General features: G+C 48.0%; 1 protein-coding gene across 4 annotated transcripts in view; it reads right to left on the bottom strand.

Moving 5' to 3' along the window:
• Positions 1–13553, bottom strand: part of LOC125951084 (serine-rich adhesin for platelets) — a 33337-nt gene that overhangs the window by 8969 nt on the left and 10815 nt on the right. Inside the window, exons 1-2 of one of the 4 annotated variants that reach the window (XM_049679623.1) lie at positions 6132–6208; positions 208–4656 (exon numbers count right to left, since the gene is read on the bottom strand). In XM_049679623.1, coding sequence (XP_049535580.1) covers positions 208–4476 — 4269 coding nt within the window. In that variant the 5' untranslated portion in view covers positions 4477–4656; positions 6132–6208. Of the gene's footprint in view, positions 1–207; positions 4657–5756; positions 6044–6072; positions 6209–13553 lie in introns of those variants that run through there. The other 3 variants (XM_049679625.1, XM_049679624.1, XM_049679622.1) reach the window with 3 other exon arrangements.

The following is a 13553-nucleotide window of genomic DNA, read 5'->3' as shown; positions in this document are numbered from 1 at the left end:
TAGAAGAGCCAGTACCGTTGTCATGCTGCAACTATCAAATCGAGCACTATCATTAGGACACTGTCCAACTAATTCTTGACCGTTTTTTTTTTGACCGTGTGGTAACAATCGCTTTTCTATCGTTCGCGTTCGCCATCTACTAACTGCCCATCTTCCAAACTGTCATCCAGCCCACCACTGGACCCACCTACGATCCTTTTTGCTCACCTCGTTACTGTGGATCGTGTAGTAGTCACCACCGTTGTTGGTGCCACTGTCTGTGGCATAACCGCTAGCAGCAGATCCAGGGCCACTACCGCTGACGCCGCCTCCATTGCTTGACACCCCTGTCGACCCATTAGAGGACGAGTCACGTCCATTGCCCTTACCCTTGCCCTTCTGGAACGTCATCTTCAGTGGCATCCGCTGCTGTTTGCGTTTCTCACTCCCACGCCCGCTACCCGAGCCACCCTTCTGTTGTACCGTTTTCATTGAAACGGTATACTCATCCTTGGAGCTGCGCGTTGATTTATTGCCACCACGACCACCGGCGGTACTACTGTTGCTGCCCGTAGCGGCGCCACCGGTCGACTTGCTGATAGGATCCGCTAGCCAACCTTCACCGCTCCCACTGGCACCACCAGCGGCAGCATCGTCTCGCAGCATATCACCCGCGTTCAGAGGAGTTGCCGGTTTTAGGTCCGCAAGACGTTGCTTCTCCTCGGACGCGGCCTGAAGTGTCAACAGTCCGAGGTGCTTCAGGTGGGATTCCTTCAGTTTCGCCGCATCATCGGATTCATCGAGCAGCACTGCAGGCAGGACAATGTCTTTCAGTTTCTGCTCTTCCTTACCCTGCTGCTGGTCATCACCGTCTTCGTTCTTTTCAATTTTGACTATGCTTAACGATGGAGTTGCCGAAGCCTCCAACTTGTTGCTGCTGCTACTGGTCTCACGGGCCTTTGCGGTGCCGACAGTTTCACTTACGGCAGCGAACGGTACCGGTGATTCTGCTTGTTGCTTGTTCGGCGGTTTCTCTTCTTTTGAAGTCCGGCCGAAATATGATGGAGACGACCGGGATGACGATCGGGATCGATTCGATTTCGCCGAGACTGCTTCGACCTCGGCCGCGGTTGCAGCCGAAGAGTCACCTGAACTGCTAGCGTCAGATGCTGTGGAAGCGACTCCATTGTTCTTCTTGAGAAGTGTTATGGCGGGTAAGCTGAGGGAACCGATCGAGATCATCTTTACGGCACTTTCGGCGGCAGTGGTGGATTCAGTCTTTTTGGCCGTTTCATCGGACTGCTTGGGACTTGGCGGATTGCTTGCGTGCGGTGCCGGTTCGTCTTCCTCCATGCCATTCTCTACCGCTCCCTTCGGCATCTCCTTCATATTTTTCTGCAAACCTTCCTTCAATCGTTGTTCAGCCGCTTGCTGCAGCAATCGCTCGGCTCGCAGCTTCTCCTCACGCACCTTCTCTTCCACGCGAAGCTTTTCCTGGCGCAGCTTTTCCTCACGTGTCTTTTCGTCCTCTTTCGTTTTCTCCTTTGTGGTGCGAGTTTTCGTTTTCGATTCCTTGCTACTGCTACCAGTCGTAGATGACGATGAGGATGTTTTGCTGGGTTTTGGTGTGGTCGCACGGCTACCACCCAAGTTCGTTCCTGCTGGGGAACTTTGCTTTGGTGATGTTGCTTGCTTTTGTGCTCCCACTTGGAGCTGCTGGTTGCTCAACTGTTTGTCACTATCCGTAGCATCACTCTCACCGCTTTCGCCATTTATCTTTGCACCCTCGATCGTACTCGGTGAAACGGAAGCACGTTTGTCGCCACTTTTGTTTGAACCGATGTCCACGACATTTGGCAAGGAATCAGATGGCTTGTCTCCATCGGAGGTAGTCTCTTTGTAATCAACCTGTGTTTGCGACAATTTCTTGCCTGTTAGTTTCCCTTCTTCCTCCTCTGCATCATCGATGACGACTACATCGGTTTGCAATTCTAACGATGGAATCACCGATACAGCGGTTGATTGCTTCTCAACTTGACTTGCTTCATCATTTGTAACTGTAACCTGTGTTTCGCCCGCTGCACCATTCAGTTCGGTTTCCTTATCCTCAATGGTTATTACTTCAGGCATTTCCTCATCGATTGGTTGCTTTTGCTCTTCCACCAATGGAACAGAGCATTCAGACTTCTCTGGTTTGTCGCTTTGGTCCTCTTTTTCACACACAACTGGCTGATCGACGATCATTGGTTCATCATATTGCGAAGTGTCTTCTTGCACCTCCACTACATCGTTCAACTCAATCTCCTTCTCTGGTTCTAACTCCTTTTTAACTACCAATACAACGTCCTGGTCCTCGTCTGTTACTTTTTCATTTTTGGACTCAATTGCTTTATCATTGACAGCAGTGGCTTGCTGCTTATCATCAACACTACCATCACCATCCACACCAGCAACATCATCCCGATCACCATCACCACTGTCCCCACCACCACTGGTAGCAGCACTTGGCACTTGGTCCTTCTCCTCTTGCTCCTCCTTTGCCTCCTCTTTCACCTTTACGAGTTCTTCACAAGCAACAACAGCACTAGCATTCGCATCAACATCCTCCCCACTAACCTTGTCGCACCGGAACCGTTCCTGCACGATTTCGCCCAACTTCGGATCCTTCTCGATGCCGAGATTGTTCTCGAGAAAGGCCGGTTCCCCGTAGCATTCCTTCACGCTCAGCTCCGATACCCCTTCACTAACCAGCTCTGGGCTGAGCGAAGAGGAATTATCCTTCTCGACGACCAGCTCGCCCGTCGAAGCTGCCGCCTCGGTCAACACCACCACTGCCACATCACCAGTGCCACTGGTACTGGCAATACTGACAGTGCCGTCACTACGCGGACCATCCTTTATCGAGTCGTCATCGATCACTACAGTGGTGTCGATCGTAAGCGGGGCCGCTGCTGCAGTTGTTGCTACTGATGTTGAGATCGAATCTGGTTCGATCGCTACAGCGATCTCCTCCTCTCCGGCATCACACTGATCGACTAGCTCCATCTTGATGTCCATCGCACTGCAGCTACCAGCTCCCTTGAGGCGCGGTGACAAAAATTCCTCCTTATCCCGGGCCGTACTCTTGCGTTGGCGCGTGCTTCGGCGCAAAGTGCTGCCACTACTTCCACGCTCGCTGATGGCGGGCGATATACTGCCTCCTCCCGGAGCCTTCCGTTCGTTGAAAGCCTCAGACATTTTGTCAAGTACGAAAGATTTCGTTTTCATGTCCGTATCGGTCTGCCGTTCTGATTCTTCATCTAGCTCAGCCAGTTTGGACACGCACACCGATCGACGACGCTCGATTTTAACCGAGGGGCTAGTGGGCCAGCTATTGTCCGGTGATTTCTGTGCGGCTCTCCGCTTCGGCACCGGGCTGTCCGAGGTACGAGGCTTCCCGTTCCGCAGGCTCGGTGTCGTACGTTCAATCATCTCTTGGTCCTTGGCGGATTTGCTATCCTTCTCGATCTCTGCGGCAGCGGCTGCTGCGGATGCGGCTCTAGTAGTCTTCACGGCGACGGCCAATTTACGCCGCACGACACCCTTCTTCCCGAGCACCGGCTTTCCGATGATCTTTCTTCCTGCTTTACGTTTGAGAAGCGCGGCTCGCTTCAGGCTTCCCTTAACTTGATGCCGACGATCGGCTCGTGTCGAGATAGTGGAGGTCACCACCACCGAAGTAGAGGATGAGGAGGTAGTAGTACTGCTAGTTGTGGCAACTTTAGTGGCGGCCGCTGCCCGCCGTGCTCCAACTGCCGGTGATTTGGTGCGATCCTTAGACGATGATGATGACCACGATGGCGATGGCATCATATCATCGCGATCCTTGCTGGTGCAGTTGGCGCTAACATCGCTGTTACTGGACGAGGTATTGCTGGTAGAAGTTGATCCTACGGCAGTGGCCGATACTGGAGACGTTTCCAGCTCTCGAGACGCACCACCCCTCGTCGTGCGCGTAGAGGATAAGGGACTTGCAGTGACGAGCGACGAACTTTCGCCCGTTACTAACGGCTCCTCTCCCGTCACACCAGTCTCGTCACCGGTGTTTGATGATAGCAGCTGCTGTTTCGATTTGTGCCGGCTCAAAGATGCCCGTGTGTTGGATGATGTGTTACTACCGCTAGTTGTGGTACCAGCACTCGCAATGCTGCTGTTACTGCCACCGTGAACGCTAGTGATGGTTCCTTTGCGGCTCGATGTTGGCGTGGTTGGAGCAGATGCGCTACCACTGGCGCCACTGTTGTTATTGCCTCCACTGGCGGCGGTACTACCAGCAGCGGTCTCCGCGAGGATTAATGTGTTGCCCGTTGTGCCGTTTCCTGCGGAGCTCGGGGAAATGGTGGAGGTAGATGTCGTTGCGGTAAGGTTACTGTTGCTGCCACTGCTTGTGCTGCCCAGTAGGAATGGTGTAGGTGAATCTGATGTTAATGATCTAGCCTTTTTTTCTCTCGTTGCCATCTTAGGCACGAAGAGAACGGGGCGATTGAACGGTCAGCAGCCACCGTGGATGTGCTGTACTCGTCGACTGCTTCCTTTTAGAACGGTTCCTATACCGCGCGGTGGCACTAATGGTGTTTAAACCCGCTCAAAATGACAAAGCGTCTATCTGAAGGGTTACGACCTTGCGTAAAGGAAAATCTGAGGAAAAAGAAAAATCGGAAAATTCCATATTAGTTACAGGAAAACGAGGGAAAAATCGGAAACAATATGCATATAATCAAAAGAAAACATTGACCCGCATTGTGCCCACATAGGGAACAGATTGCCTACGGTCAATTTTGGTGTCGAACATAGAAACACCGTTACTTTGAATGATAATTAGAACTTTTACGCTCCGGCATCTAACAGTCCGTGACTGAATGAGCTTGTAAATCGACACAAACACACAGCCACAGACACAGGCAAACAAACACGCGACAGCATTGAAGAGTTTGAAAATTTGCATAAAATTCTTTTCATTATTTCATTCAGAGCGAGCACCACGGGGAAAACCAGGGGGATTTTCCACTCGCATTAATGCTTGCCAAAACAAAGATGGTTGCGATATGGTAAGGGATGGAAAAGTTGGCACTCAATGCATTTTCCCCCATCCGTCTTTCTCTCTCTTTCCCCTGCGAGCCCAAAATGCACCCCAAATGCACCGTGCACCACAGTGTGCAGAAGGAGATCAGTTTTGTGGCAAATACATTCACGCTTTTCCACTGCTTTACACACTTTCACACACTGGCTCTCTCGCTCTGGGAAGAGAGAGCCTCAAAATTGCAGCCGGATGCACCCCAGGCATCGGCGAGATGCACAATCGCTACCAACTGCATTCAACTCCGATCTCGAAGAAGAACCGTTTTCGCCGCATCCTTTTTTCCTGAACAGAAAAATACATCCTTGCTAGTGGCAGTGTGCCATGGGCGATTCGTGGAAATGGTGGAGCGCCTGGTCGCCGATCGTAGCAAGCAGAAAAGTGACAATTTTTCTCTTTTTTTGCGAATAAGCTCCCCATGGCACGCACACTCCAACTGCACACTGCGTCCGCTAAGCGCACACACATACATGCACACGCGCGCGGGCACTCATGCACGTCGTACCCCGTCGTAGGAGAGGCCTCGGATTTCGTACCAAAAATTCCGTGCAACAATTATCAACATTTCATGTGCATTCCTGGCTCGCCAACCTCCATAAAGTCGATTAAACTCTCGAGCCAGAAAGTGCACGACACACACGCAAACACGCAGAGAGCTTACGGCCGGAGCGGAGGCTGTCAAAATGAAGGCTCGCCAGGATAACGTAACCAACATCTACGACGAGTGCTGGCGCAGCACAGCAGATTCTTTCCCACATTCTTTCGCACACAGGCCACAACACAAGCAAACAACGGCAACAATCGCCGGAGCAGCAGCATAATTAATCGCGATCGCGATTGTCTTCTTGGAAAACAAACACACGAAAATGTCGTGCGCCTGCCGCCGTGTGGTGGTGCACGCACTGTCGCTCCCCCTCTCTCTTTCTCTCTTATTCGTGGCACGAAATTCGTGCTCACGCACGCACGGCACGCACTACCTTCACGCACAAAACCAGCTCAACGCACACACAGGAAAAGGCGGAGGGAAACAACATACCGCGCCGCGCTGAGCAACGGGGATCGAGATAAAAACATAAATCGCGAAACAAACGCACGCACAAGCAAGTTGAGCGCTGAGAGAGAACTGAGAAGTCAACCAGCCCTTCTATCCCGACCACCATCGCCCGGCAACGGGTTGCCATCCTCTCTCGCGTACGCGGCGCCCGATCGCTCACACACACCACACTCCTGCTGCGCCCAGAAATCGAGCTTACGAGATGCGCACGCACGCACTTCCAAGAAGTGGACACCGATCAGGAATATGTACTGGCAGGCAGCAGGAGATCAAAGGAACTGATACGCGAATCGCTTTTATGCGTTAAGCGAGATAATCGAGTTAAACGACTCAAAAAAAAGTGTCAGCTGAAGTTGTTTTTCACTCTCTGCTCTCTGCGTTGAGCGAGCAGCGACAACATTTCACGCACACCACCGAACAGCGGCCGCGTAGCTTTTTCTCGGAGGGTTTCGCTCGCTCTTTGTGCCTTGGTGTCATAAATAATTGCAAAAATCGGCTATGTTTTGGCCCAGAATTTCCTTTTCCATCGTCAAATGCTTTGGATTTCTATTTGCTTTAATGGTTTGTGCTGACAACAAACAGCCAGAAACACCATCTAGAACAATATTACCGACATTCTCTGTCTGAACTCCATCCATCAAAGAGTACTTTTCCGTTTCCTGAGCGGTGCCCTGGGCGCTCAGCGGTTCTCAACATGTGTCCGACATTTTGCCTTGCTTCCTCAGCATCATGCATGATTCGCTCGAGATCCGTCGATCTGGCGCTTTTCCAAGCTGGCTCAGCGGTTTCCACTGCGTTCTCAATCATCTTTTCCGAATTTTTCCTTCAATCGACAGCTCGAGCGAGCGGGTTATCGTTCGCTCTCAGTTCGTTCTTTCTCTCTCTCAAAACGCACTGCGCACCAGCGATCGCACCAATACTAATAACAGCTGTTTTATGCTGAGCGAGAGCGCGTTGGCGGAATGGCGTCGCGCATGTAAAAATCTATGTTGCCGCCTGGTGCTTTCTACCAACTAGCAACAGGAAAGGCATAAATGTTTGCCATCGGAATGTCGGCGATCGTATGATCCTTGAGAGGATGACTTTTTATGCAAACAACAATGATTCGTTGGAACAAATGGAATTGATATAAAATTGATGACAAAACATTGTAGCCCATAAAACGGGATCCCTGGTTTGGTTTACAAAAACCATACCGTTGGTTTGCCACATAAAAGGGTTAGCGACTATTTCCGCTCCATCGTCACAGCCCCTTGTGTTCGCTGCTATCTTTTCACGACTTTCTCACCGAATCTCGTGTGCCCCCCCACACCATCTCATCATATGCCACACAACACGCTACAACATACAAACACTATTACGCTGCCCCCGGGAAGAGAGGGAGCATAATAGCGGCACTAAAAAAAGCGTACGCCACATACCTCACGCGCGCGATGATCACGTAAAAAGCTTGGAAAAATACATTCCGATATATTGAACCGGAGATATTGTTCCTTTAATACGTGCATTAGATCCGTGGCCAATTAGGAGGTGCGTTGTTGTATAAACATGTAAAACATTCAAAACAAAGAATCCAACTCGACAATTCTGTGAACTGTCGACACTCTCCCCCTATAGTACCGGAAACCTCAATTTCCGTGTTGAAGGGGCACAAGATCTTTTGTTGTAAAGTTGGCTACAGAATCGATAGTGCCGACAAGTTTGGACAAGATGCAAACGACATGAAGTATCGTGTCAGCAGAATCGGTTGTGGCTCACTCCTATGTTTTAAGATAGAGAAGACGAGATCCAACAACTTTCCTGCACAATGTTTGCTCAGCAAAAAACCCCCCAAAAACTCGCACACATCTAAGCACGAGCACGACGCTTTGCTACAAATTTGGCCAGGCTCTGTCCGAAAAGGGTTGTCCAGAGAAACAGGAAGGTGCCTCAAAAGGGACGAGCAGGGTTTGCCCAATGCCAAACTCCAGCAAAGATGCAGTCAAGTAGCTTCAGTTCATTGGATGGTCATTTCTTGTTGAGCTCATTCTCCATGGTTGCTCCAATACTAATCAAACTGAATCCGACGAACCCCGTTTGTCTCCCCGACGAACCCCGTTTGTCGTTTGTTGAGAGCGGTAAGGATGAGCAACGGGATTACACACAAGCCCCCCAGTCCCTGCACTACCCGCGCCGCAGTAGCCAACGTTTGTTAAATATTGAATTGTTTGCGTTTCTGGCGGTTTTTCCGGATAAAAAGGTAAAGAAATGAATCGAAGTTTGTGGCTACACCTAACTCTAGCACAAGTTCTACCGAAAGAGTAGAGTACAAACCAGCACACCCGGTGCTTGTTCATCATACTGTTGCTGCTGGAGCTGATTGATAGGAAGAGGTTGCGAACGGCTAGCATTTTCTTCCCAAAAATCGTGCGATGATGGTGACCGCCCAGGGAAAAGACTTCCACCGGCGGCAATCGGCTTTTTGGCAAAATTTGTTTCCCAAGTGACCACCCCGGCACCACCAGCGTCACCCGGGGAAACGTTAGTCAACATCGTGCCCCACCTGCCTGCCTGCCTGCCTGTACCCCAACACACCATCATCATCATGCAAAGAAAGATTTATTTGAAAAATACCAGACTTGCGCTCCTGCCACAACCACAGGCACGCGCAAGAAGACGAGAGCAGAGAGGTTGATGGTGGAGAAGCAGCGAAATGTGTTTGCTTTTTTCCGTGCTGGGATGATGTTTTATTTTATTTTACCTTTTCGCTGGCCACAAGACCACATTCAACGGCACATCCCGTGTGTCCACAATGGGTTGGTCAACTCGGCCAACAGTGTGGTGTGTGCGTTTAATGCCGGGGGGGTTTGGAGTTTGAATTTCATTACTTTAAATTAACCAAAACGTTTCAGTTAATGAGAGCCACACAAACACACACACACTCATATACAAGGGGGTCGTCACCGTGTCGTCGCTGATGGTTAGTGTGTTGGCTCGTGGTGTTAAGCCTTTCGGCAGTGTCCGGCCAATGCCGTGTTAGGGTAGGTAAAAGCATAAAAATGGTCTACCATCAGCAGTAGCAGCATGGCCAGCCAGCTACCTCTCTCTTAGCACCAGCGACACTACCTCCACTGCGGCGAACAACCAGAAGATGGCTTCTTTACCATCAGAAGAATGTTGTTGTTGAGAGAAAGAGATAGAGAGAGAGAGAGAGAGACACTGTGTGGAAGTTGAACATTTAAAGTTTACCTTACCTCTGAACCCACCAAAAAAAAAAAAAGGTACCACACACATACGCATAATAATGTTGTCCAGGGTGTGATGGTGGTGCGCCAGCGTATTTTGGAAGGCTCCTCTGTACTTTTTGGTAGACTGTTTACTGTGTGCGTATTTACCCCTTTTTGATTTCAATGTTTTAAAAAAAGCATTTTCTCGGGCCAAAATGGCTGAATGGTAGGTACATACCATTCCATCCATCCGCTATTCCATGTTACACCAGCTGTCCAGTGTACGTTTGATCCTTTTTTATGCTTCGAAACTTCTCATTTTAGCTTCCTCCAAGAATTGGTTAACATTAGCATAAGGGTCCCTTCTACATTTGTTTTCCTTGCAGATTGACTTCTTGCTCGTTGCCCGTCAGAACGTGTTAATGTTTGCACACTGTCCAGCTTCCCCGGGGGGGATACTACCACCAGCCACTGCCAATCGTGTTGCAAAGGCACGAAAAAGTCCTTTGGGGCCTCCACTCTTGTTGTTTGAGTTTGCCTTTTTTCTGCCGCACGAAAGGTCACTGGAATAATCAATTAAGATAACAGCGATACGAAGAGGGCGGCTTTTCCGTAATTGCAATAAAGATTTCCTGGATGATATCCACTTCAAAGATCCCCACAACAGATTCCCTACAGTCCGAGCAGAATGATACGCACTTCCGATCCGGAAATGTATGTCGCTTTTCCTGACACACAATGGCGAGGAGCGAAGGTAATAAACCTTGTGTAACGTGAGTTGACTGTCTGAGCTACTATCTTCGGAATTTTGATGCCGAAAATCGTTCCTTCATTTCATCAAACAGTGATACGGTGTGATCGATTTCTTTGAGATTGAAACATAAAGAGAAAGTGCCAGTACATTGAATAGCTTGTTGCGCGATGCTAATGTAACCAACAATGGCGATTTATCTAAGTGCTATGTTACTAATTTCAAAGAAAGGTATACTTGATTCAAAAAGCTGGTCAAAAGTTCGACGCAACCTGCAATATCCTGGGTCAGCATTTTATACCAAATACTCCTAGCTACAGCAACGAGCACGATTCCTGTTTCCGCACTGTGTTCGCCGCCACATAATTTCCCCCTTTATTTTGGCTTGATTGTATTTCGAAACCCCATAGGGACAGACGCAGGCCAAACCGAAGCCTGCACACTCTACAAGCGTCAGCATTTGGCAACGGAAAGCCATTTTGATAAAACGATTCAAAGGCTTTCATATTATGCCCCTTTTTGGGAAAGCAAAGATGTATGTTTTTTGATAATTTCAAAATACATTTGTTTTCTGAAACATTTGCCACGTTCTGAATGATTTTTTTTTTGGTGTCATTATACCATGTTTGGGGCGAGTCGTAATTATCATATTTAAATATCGTAACCATAGTGCCCCTCATGTTCGTTACTGAAAGCATGAAGTTTATTACGTTTGACATAAACCAGGCAGAGTGCGAGTAAACGAGATCTCGAACGAAATGGCATTCACCCTACCCCAAAACCAATGCACAGGACGATGGTCGTATCCTCGACCACACACACATATACACACATGCGCAGCACATTACAGCATCTGCAGTAAGGACGCCACAGCGGACGGGCGTGAGAGAATGGGAAATGTCTTCTGCTTCGGCTGCGATGCCGATTTCCCCCTTATATTTCACGAAACAAACGCTAAATCCCCCCCCACCAGCATCAAAACCATCTCCATCAGACTTCTCCGGGATCCCTTCTCCGAGCTCCTCCTCCGAGAGTACACGGGTTCGGGGTGAGTCCGTAACCTAACCTACGTTACGCTACAATCACTTTTGATGACTGTAGGAGAAGCAGCCGGAGCAGGAGCCGAGAATACTAGCAACGAGAGTATGCGCGGCGTCAGGACGCTCACCCTCAACCTCGCCTCCGGCATCACTAGACGGCTAGACTGGAGTGAGAGATCCCTCGTACGCATGAACAACGGTGAGCAGTCGGCTGGGGTCGGCGAAGGGACGAACGGAAGGGCAAGGACACACACGCGCGCGCAAGGGATGCCAGCCAAGGTCGAGGACGAACGATTCCGGATCATGTTTTCTATCATCTCTCGCCGCGAAGTTCGGCCACACAGTACCAGCAGCACTGGGTACTACTACTAGGGAGCTGCTATTTTCCCCCCTTGTTTTTCCAATTTTTTCCCGATTATGATGGCAACAACAACAACGACAACAACCCTTTGCTTCATCATCACCGAGAACGCCACGCTCTAGCGTCGTTTGGTGGCTTAGCGCGTGTCGCTTTTGGTCGGTTTTCGATCGATTCCGGGCAGCGTAATGCGCCACATTTGCTGGATGATGGAGGACGACCAAGCGTAAACCGGAATCGCAACGTTAACGCAAGCATCACCAACTCAACGAATGGGCACCCGGTAGGCCCCTCAAATGAAGGATGAAATGAGGGACTTTCTCGGTGGCTAGAACGGCGTACACTCCGGATGAAGCAGAGACACTTCTTCGCCAAACTCATGCTCTTCCCGCGCCACGCATGACGAGCTAGGCAGCATGTTTGGGCTAGCATTTGGGGGACGGTAGATCGCCGGCGTGGTCTCTCCGTGAAATGATGCTTCAGACCAACGACGACGGCAAATATAAATTTGATTTATCGCTTTCGCTTGCGTTTCGTGCTGGTCGACCTGACAAAACTGTAGAGACTAAGCCGTAGACAACGCTGATACGCTATTTTGGTCTGATTGTAACAAGTTTGGGAGCTTTAAGGGGGGGCTTTGGTTATTTCGGGTTAAAACAAGGCTCATTTTTGACGATTTTTAATGAAGAAACTATCCAACTTTATGTTTTCAAAATAATGTCATATCAAACTACAACTATTCAAGAATATTTGGTTCCATTTTGAGGAAGATTTGATCTAAACTGCGTCCATCGCATGCAATCTAGAAAGGCCAGTCTGCCAAAATGTACTTTTTGCGGTGCCCATCGTAGCCACGTGACGGGTCATCATAAATATACAAATCAATATTCTTTTGATAGATTATAAGTTTATCCAGGTAGCCCCGTCAAGTTTTTACAGAATTTCCCATTTTTCGATTTTTGACAGATTTTTGAAGTTGAAAAAGTGAAGCATTTTTTCGATATTGCCTAAAACAATGAGCTTTACATAATTAAAAAAATTATATAAAAAAAAGTATCAACAATTTTTATAAAAACTCAACGGGGCTACCTGGCAAATAGTGTATAGATTTTATGTTCAAAATTTCAAATCGATCGGTCCAGTAGTTTTTGTGCTACGATGGGCACCGACTTTGAAATCTTAGGTTTTGGGAAACGCGATTCAAAATTGCGAGATGCTTTGAACAATGTATGAAGCTCTGTTTTTCAAAAATCAATATCTTTGTCAGTTTTGTTTCGATTGATCTCAAAATTTTACACAATACTCTTGAAAGGATAGGAACTCATAAAAAAATATAAAAAGTAAATGCGAATAAATAAAATAAAATACCGAAGCCCCCCCTTAAGAGCTAAGGCTCTGGCTACTCAAACGCGATTCGTGTTATTTTTTTGAGAAATTCATATCAACCTCTCAATTTTTAATTTGTGGAATTAGGTTCAATTAATTAAAAGCTTCAAAGAATACCTATAAAATGGAATTGGTTATCCTTGAATTGTGTAAATGTTTGCAATGCTGTAAATTGAAAACCGTTACTGATTCTTACAATTACCAGAAATTATTATACACGATAGTCATACTAAGATTTACTATTCATTTGGTTGGAAATTGTTAAACTATGTTGTACTAAAATTTCCTTTAGACAAACTTTCAGCGTTGGAGAGCAGGATCACGAAAATGTTTGACGATAACACAGCCCGTTTAGTCTTCTTATTCCTTCCATCGAGATAGAGCGACGGCATCGAACTATCGACTTGGAGGAATTTTCATCGGCATGACTTTTGATAAGCATGGAAGAAGGTACGTGTAAAAGTTATACAACCTATAAAAGCCAAATCCTTTATCACGGTCAGAGCTCCTATATTTATAATCATTTAATCAAAGGTTGCTTATAAAGTTCTTGACAAGGTATGACACGATGTATCGAAACACCGTCATCGTAAAAGACGATGTTTCAATGCAGTTATTATTTACACAGTAACATATTTTTTTGTTGCCAATGTGTTGCATAAT

The sequence above is a fragment of the Anopheles darlingi genome, chromosome 2 (genome assembly GCF_943734745.1).
Source record: "Anopheles darlingi chromosome 2, idAnoDarlMG_H_01, whole genome shotgun sequence".
Taxonomy (NCBI): Eukaryota; Metazoa; Arthropoda; class Insecta; order Diptera; family Culicidae; genus Anopheles; species Anopheles darlingi.
Note: the sequence above shows the minus strand (reverse complement) of the source record. Positions and strands in the feature narration are given on the sequence as shown.